The following is an 8,286-nucleotide window of genomic DNA, read 5'->3' as shown; positions in this document are numbered from 1 at the left end:
GAATTATATGTCTATTATATAAGCTATTTGTTGATGAAAGTATTACAGATATGATGATGATGATGATTGTTCACATATATAGTCCACCTGTATCATAACTCTGTAAGTAGCCTATTGAGATGTATGTAAAATGCACTCTCTGCTCTCTGTTGATCCCATATCCTTTACTAGCCACCATATTTGGCCCCTAGTAGGCTACAAAATATATAGGGCCACAACAAGTACATGTTCAATCAAAGGAGTCTATGATACATAAATCCAACATTCAAAAACATGTCTGTATCAGTTAATGAATTGTCCAACGTGCGCCAAGTCTGTACTAGGGTCACAAGGCGAGCCAATCGAAACAAAGGATACAGAGACGACAGTAGCTCCACCTCTCCCTCTTTCCAACTCCGCTGGTTGGTTTATACATGTATATAATCCCAGAGCTGACCCAGAAAAGTAACTCCGGTGACGGTGACACGTACTAGAAACTCATCTCGCTCGCTCCACAGTGCACTAATTCGATGAAATACATGTATCCGGAGCATCGCCTTTGGAAGTAAAGACGGAAATCCAATACCAGAAGCAGAACTCAATAGAACTTCAGAGCAAGGACAATTAGCTGGTAAGCGTTGTCTAGTGAAGGGGACAGTCATTGCAGAGAGAGAGATTGAAATTGAATTGAGAGAGAGAGAGAGAGAGAGAGAGAGAGAGAGAGAGAGACCGTGTCATATTGCTGAGGGAAGGTAGGAGAACCATTGTTAGGTTGATTTTGTTTTTATTTGCGATTTCTTACGTACCCGATTGTTCAGACACCCGCAATATTGCAGTGATACTGTATAATAAATTACTAAACGATTGAATCGTATATATTGAAAAATCGAGTTTATTTAAACGGGATTATTATTTTTGTTGTTATGTGGTATACGTTTTTTAAAATGTATTTTACTGTTCAATGAATCCCTAAACGACACGGCTAAAAGCTTTAGCATTTTGATATGTTGTGTAATAATTAGTCTTCAAGAAAATACCTCGATAATTATTTGTTGCTCCCCATTTAGCCTTTTGCTAAATGTGTCATAGACGGAATTAATGTTAAGATCCCTAAATGTTTACGCGTGCATAGCCCAAATACAATTGTATGGATTTTGTCCGACTGTTGACAATACCAATCCACTGTGTTTTCTATCTAAATGATTGAGGTTTTAGAAACGATTGCATCGGATCGTAGTTATTTTTTTTTTATTGCTAAAGCACAAAGAGGTTTGAACGGAAACCTTAGCGCCAGGGGCACTGGAGTTCATCTTTGGGGAAAAGAGAAGAACGAAACACGGAATTCTTTGTTTTCAAGCAGACAGTGAAAAGACAGAGAGACATGTACAGAGCCACACTCCTATGGTATCCAAAGGGCTGCACCATCATATTGTGTTCATGCAGTGATAGAGACACGCACGTTATTAACGATGTCATTCATTTTTAACCTTGCGTAATTGTGCGTGGGAAAATTATGCGTTGATGTGCCATTTTAATTCTGGTGTTACAGAGGTGCCACAAACACAGATTATGTTCTGAATTAATGAATCGTAGGACATTGTCTTTAATTTTTCTTTCCATTGTATTGTTCCCATAAGCAAAAATTGTAATGACCATCTTGTCCATTCGTCACTGCTTAACGAAATGTTTGTAAACGTTGGTTTCCTTTCGCGCGGATGCATCTTACTGTCATAGTGCACGTAGCAACTTATTTATTACTATGTAACAACAGATTAAAATTCGACAAGCGATCCTCTGCGTCCTTTCAACGAAAAAGGTATGGCTGGTATTTCCCACCGTGGAATAGGCTAAATACTGGCAGCGGATACATGCAGTGGGCTATGCGTAATGTTGTTGTGGTCAAAATTACAGTAAAACCAAAGTGTAAATGCCCCCTAAACGTCATCTGAATAGATGTCAAGGAATACTGACTCAACACTGTTAGAAATACTCATAGTATACTGTCTATCGCTATTGAATTACTGTTTCAAGAACAGTCATGGTATAGGGCTGTGTTGGGAAATGTTATGTTCTCAGGGGGCTGTATCGCTCAGATTTATCTGATGATGTAGAGAAAGGGGGATACCTTATCTTCCGCATTTAACCCAACCCCTCTGAATCTGAGAGGCACATGGGTTGTCTTAATCAACTTCTTAATTAACTGTCTTGCTCAAGGGCAGAACGGCATATTTTCCAACCTTGCTGGCTCGGGGATTCGAACCAGTGACCTTTTGGTTCCTGCCCGAATACCCCCAATCAATCCACTTATTCATCTATTCCACTACTAGCACACTACTTTTGCAACTAAAATGCAACATTGATCCTCCTCCTCCGCAGGGCGACAGGTTTTGATGCAAATGTTTTTATACAGAGTCATCATCACAACTAACGTAAACATTGCCCTTCCTCCTGCAGGGTGACAGAGAAGCCATGGCAGACCACATGATGATGCCCATGTCCCACGGCCCTGCAACGGCCCTCCACGGCTACAGGATGGGGGGTATGGGCGGCCCTCCTCAGCAATCCGTGCCCCAGCCTGGCCTCCGCACCCTCCCCAACGGCCAGGTTATGCACTACGGCAGGGTGCCGCAGACCTCCATGGAGGCCGCCATGAGGCAGCGGCCCGGACTGGGGATGGTGGGGCCGGCTGGGATGAACGGTCAGGTGAACAGCCAGGTCAATGGGGCTCAGATGGGAGGACACCACCACCAGATGAACCAGATGATGTATAACCAACAACAACAGCATCAACAACAACAGCAACATCAACAACAACAGCAGCAGCACCACATGCAACAGCCCCAGCACCCTCAGCAACAGTACCACCCCAGTGGGCTCACCTCCCAGCAGCTCATGGCCTCCATGCACCTCCAGAAACTCAACACCCAATACCACGGACATCCACTGGGGCCGGTCCAGGGCCATCACATGGCCAACGGGGCCCAGTACAGAGTAGGGCCGGGTCAGCTGGCCAGCATGCAGCACATGGGTCAGGGTGGGCCAGGTATGGTGCTGGGACAGAATATGGACATAGACCTCATAGATGAGGAGGTTCTGACAGCGCTGGTGTTGGAGCTGGGTCTGGACCGGGTTCAGGAGCTCCCAGAACTGTTCCTGTGTCAGAACGAGTTTGACTTCATTCCTGACTTTGTTTCTATGAAACAGCAGCCGAGCACCGTGAGCTGCTGAGAGATACACAACCGCCAGATGAAGAAAGACGCTGTAAAAACAGGCCGGCGCCCAGAGAAAGACTGAACCACAAACTAGACTAGCTACAGCAGCACATACAAGAGGAGACAGACTCTCTCTCTGTTCTATCTGTGTGAGTTTAGGCTATCTGTCTGTGACCATGTATATTAGGCCTACAGAACACACCTGTGAATAGTAGGCCTACCTTTTTAAGATTAATTGTAAGGACAAAAAGAGAGGAGAAAAAACAAAAGCTTGCTCTGCATCAGGCTGGCATGAGATCTGAGCTCAGTCAGCCCAGCCACAGGTTGGCGCTCTCTCTGACGCAGTGGCCTCTGTCTAATCTGTACTGCCTTCCATCCTGCCTCTGGGCTGCCACCCATGTCATAGTGTCACTGTGTGCTGAGTTCTGTGGGATGATTGTAGACTCAATCAGCAGGACGGGAAGACGAGACAGACAAGCTGAGACAATACAAAGAAAGACTATCTTGCTTCACCTGGGACTACTAGATTCGATCTATGGCTTATAGAAATGTATTTATTTATGAATTCACCCCACCAAGTAGTTAGCGGACATTTGACAAATTGAGTTGTTAAAGAAGTTGGTGGTCTGATTATGAATTAGATTGTTGGGGAAAGAGTTGTTCAAAAAAGATGCCTAACTATATTGTGTGTATGTTGAAGGCTGGTTCTTCAAAACAGGCTTGGAGGATTTCTTCCTCGTTACCTTAACATTTCCTTTAGTAAGAGCCTGGGGTTAGTTTTTTTTGGGGGGTGGATGGGGTTAGTCTCTGATTGGTTGGGAGTTAACTGTGTTAGCCTGGGGATCTGGTTCCTCTTCCTAACATCATCTGATGACATCATCAGAACAACATTCTATTTATCATTAGGCTGCAGTTATACAAAGCAATTTTCACGCCAACTTTGGTAGCATGCAACTGAGTTGCTTCTTGATCGCTTCGTGAAACACCCCCTGCAGTTAATAAGCAACTCAGTTGTATCCAGTTGCAACGTTTCAACTTTTTCTACTTGTTGCAAGCAACAGCCAATCAAAACAAATGCTTTTGTCACATGATCCATTCGAAGGTTCAGAACTTTGAGCCACTTGTCATGTCAACAACACATCTGTCAGTGCTGCGGGAACTGTGATCAAGGTAGACAGAAGAGACATTTGCCAAATGGTAGCGGTATAATTAGATATTGGCATCAGGGCTAGTTAAGGTTTATGTACATGCTTTGGCAGTCAATACATGTCCTTTTTTAAGTGAACCCAGACCTCTGACACGTTTCAACTGATATTTTGTTCCGCATGAACTGCACTAGCTCGCTAAGTTAGGTAGCTTTGTTTGTTGCTAGCTTGATAAAAGAGTGCTGGCAATTTCATTTTGGCTAGCTAATTAAAATGTACTGCCAGCATTTTGGCTAAATCAATCTTTATACAATAAGCAAATGGTTGGATAAACTAATAATTTATGAAATCAAGATGTAATGCAGCAGTTGACATTGGGTGAGTTTAGAATTCTCAAACCATATTGAATGACAAAACAAAAGCAGCTTCAATTTGATTGGCTGTTGCATACAATTTAAATTGCATTTGAGTTGCTTTGTGTATCAGCCAAGTTGCTTGAAATGATGTCTCTTGCAACCTGCAACTGCAAATAAAGTTGTGTGAAAGTTGCTTGGTGTAACTCCACCTTAAAAACGTACGTTTCCTTGAATATTACATGTCCTCAGTTTAATCACTGGCAAAGTAGTGCAGCACATACACAGTCACATCTCTATAGTAAGAGAAATACAAACACACCATGCCTGTCTTAAAATACTGCTCTGAACACCGAGGGTCAGCTTCTACAGTCAAACAGCTAGATGCTCTGTTTCAGTAGAGTCTTAATGACTACTTTATATTTTATCTCTACTGGTGGGCCGAGGGAATACACTGGATAGTATTTAAGGAACAACACACATAACATAACGGTGGACTATTTTCTGTACATGTCTGTGACTGGCACAGAAAGCAAGGCAGGGGGTAAACCAGTACCTCTCAGTCGCAGGTCATTCCCTGAGTCATAGAGCTCACTTTAGACTTTTAACAACATTTTGACCATTAAAAGACATAAACACAAAGTGTTAGACTGTGACTTTAGACTTTTAACAACATTTTGACCATTAAAAGACATAAACACAAAGTTTTAGACTGTGAGAAGTACATTCATCTAGCGCTGTAGCTGGGGGGAATCCTAACCTCCACTGAATATTTACTTAGTCATACATTGATGGGAGACCAAGTGAACATTTGATTTAAGTAGAAGTTAGGATTTGCCCATCTGTGCGTGAACATCTTGTTTGTGCAGCTTGCAAGGTTCTTCTTTAATGGGAAGTGACTGAGTTTGGTCCTCGGACTTAAGCTTGACCAATGTGCTGACTGGGTATGAAGACCTGGACAGTGGAGGCTATTTCAACTGCCTTGAACTGTGGACAACGTTCATTAGTCCAGTCTGTGGACACAGCATAGTGCTAGGCACTACTCCGGCAGTACTTGGTTGGTTTAATCGTTGTTTAAAGCTGCCTCTCTTTACCTGTGGCATTGATTTCATTACCGAAGTGGGCCAAACCCAACAGGGCAGAGCAACACAGACATGCACGCACTCACACACAGGTTGGTTGCTGTTTCCATAGATTTGCTTACTCGGCTGGTTCTCCTGTTTAGATTTAATGACCAGTTCACACACGCTTGTCTTAATTGAGGTCATCCAGCATGACAGCCCCAATGACTTGGTAATTAGAAAACTTGGCACTCAAAAGTAGTGTGCTCTATATAGGGAATAAGGTGCCATTTTGGACACACCCATGGTAATTAGAAAACGGTCTTTTTCTGTGGCGGTGCAGTGTTCTTTCCCCCTGGCCCCTGTGCATAATGATGTTTTTGCAAGGTTACTGCTCCAGTGACTAGTACGAGAACTTCCTGTCCTGTTCTGTTGTTGAGTTATTTGTGGAGATGTCAGAACAGAGAGGTTGGAGGAGCAGTGAGGGGTTGAAGAGAGGATTGGGGGAAGGGGAAAGCTTCCCTCTGTAATGCACGAGTTGTAGTAATCTGTTCCAATACTAGAGCTACAACTCACTGGTCTCTCAGCTCTTTTTCTAGCCTGGAATCCAAAGGGAATATCGCTGTATTTCACGATTGTTTCACTTCACTGAATCAGTTAAATAAAATGCATATATTCCGTTTGGATTCCAGGCTACTCTTAACCCCCTCGCTCTCCTGGAGATCTGCCATATTGCTGAGCTCTGAGCACAAACAAACAATGGACAACAGAAATTACACTCATCGTGGCAAAGGCCAACCATGGACATGCACTGGAGCCGATCTAGGGCCAACACCTGGCCAACGGGGCCCAGTACAGAGTAGGGCCAGGCCAGCTGGCCAGCATGCAGTACATGGGTCAGGGTGGGCCAGGTATGGTGCTGGGACAGAATATGGACATAATTACCATATCTAGTAATTTCCTGTGGTCGGATTATCTGTTACCAGGCTATTTATGGCTAACTTGGTCTTATATCTGTCTAGATCTGGGACCAGGCTTTTTAGGGCAGGTTCACAACCCCTCATGAAAAAGTAATCCATTACAATCTGAAAATAACATATTTTTGTTTGTCTTTTAAGCCTTAGAGGGATAGTAGCCTCTCAAAGTCATTTGATCACAACTATATCAATAATATTTCAGCCTTCTTGTGTATGGTGTCTATGTACTGTAGAATAGAGGTAAAGTTGACATAATTAAGGTACGATTCAAAAATCATTGTCAGATATAATTGTTATTAAAGGCTGATGTTGATGTGTTTAATGACAAGAGATGAGGGTTTATCATCCATTTGACAAACAGGAGTGTTGATATAAATAGGTTGCCTGGTAAAACCAGACTGAATGCTGGGCTTACCATTAAGTGCAGCATTCAGTCTGGTTTACCCAGGCTAACAAACAGTCACATTATAATAAGGGTTTGGTTACAGGACAGGCCTGAAGCTTTAAGACCTAGTAGACTGCATGTGAACATTGTGAAAAGAGATGTGATGTCACCACTTTTCCACACATCCGCTGAGAATGTACAGCAGAACGGAAGGAAATGTGGGAGCTGGAGTCTTAAGATGGTGGATACATTTGTGAGATTGTATTGTAAAATCCTTGTTCCAAATTGCTCCACTTCATTTAGGGGTAACCCCCCACCTCCCAACCCCCAAAGGCTTTTTTAATGTTATTGATTCTATTTTAAGAAAATGTATTTATTTTCAACAACAATAAAATATTTATTTAAAGAACTAGCCAGAATATGGAGTGTTTTTTTTATGTGTATGTGTCTGTCTCTGTGTCTCTCTATGACTTGATGTGCTTTGAATACTTGATGTATGACTTTGTACTGAAACTTCACCTACTTCTGACAAAGAGACGATGAGTCTGACAATCCCTCTGCTCTGGCACAGTGAGACATCTCAGCAGTGTCCATGTATGGGCTCTATAGCTGTCTCAATGGATATTGATGAACGGGAAACTATCATTAGATGACAATGTTATAATGAACAGGTTTGACAGGTAGTTGTAGTTCATGTTAGGCATCAATACAAAGCAACAGTACAAGTTGAGGCTCATACAAAGTTGCCTGATGGTACTATTTTTACAGGAGAAGCCATGGTGATAATCCACAGACAGGACAGGGGCAGATGATAAGTTCATCTGGTCATAGCTGAGGCTCACCTTGACCTAAATAGTCATATTGTATAACAGAGGAGGCTGGTGGGAGGAGCTATAGGAGGATGGGCTTATTGTAATGGCTAGAATGGAATAAATGGAATGGTAGCAAACATATGGAAACCACATTTGACTCTGTTCCATTTGTTCCATTCCAGGCATTAAAATGAGCCCGTCCTCCTATAGCTCCACCCACCAGCCTCCACTACTGTATAACTGCCTATCTGGGGCCTAGTCCACTCCCAGTCAAGGCTATTCCAAACCATGGTCTGTCATACTGTGGCTGTCGTAAGGACTGTGCTGAAATCAGAGTCCCTTTACCTGCTTTCTGTCCTGAT

The 8,286-nt window shown here is 42.9% G+C and overlaps 1 protein-coding gene across 1 annotated transcript; it reads left to right on the top strand.

The window, feature by feature from the left end:
- The first annotated feature begins 419 nt into the window (after positions 1–419).
- Positions 420–7,521, top strand: LOC110488168 (cbp/p300-interacting transactivator 3). The gene is made up of 2 exons (XM_021560257.2): positions 420–610; positions 2,434–7,521. Exon 2 carries the CDS (start codon positions 2,449–2,451, stop codon positions 3,205–3,207), a length of 759 nt encoding a protein of 252 aa, XP_021415932.1. The 5' UTR covers positions 420–610; positions 2,434–2,448; the 3' UTR covers positions 3,208–7,521.
- Positions 7,522–8,286: the final 765 nt, after the last annotated feature.

This window comes from Oncorhynchus mykiss, chromosome 32, assembly GCF_013265735.2.
Source record: "Oncorhynchus mykiss isolate Arlee chromosome 32, USDA_OmykA_1.1, whole genome shotgun sequence".
In the NCBI taxonomy this organism is placed as follows: domain Eukaryota; kingdom Metazoa; phylum Chordata; class Actinopteri; order Salmoniformes; family Salmonidae; genus Oncorhynchus; species Oncorhynchus mykiss.
This window is presented reverse-complemented; position numbering and strand designations above follow the sequence as displayed.

What these genes read in the sequence shown, in the direction of transcription:
- LOC110488168 (XM_021560257.2), top strand. Translation starts at nt 2,449, where the DNA reads ATGGCAGACCACATGATGATGCCCATGTCCCACGGCCCTGCAACGGCC.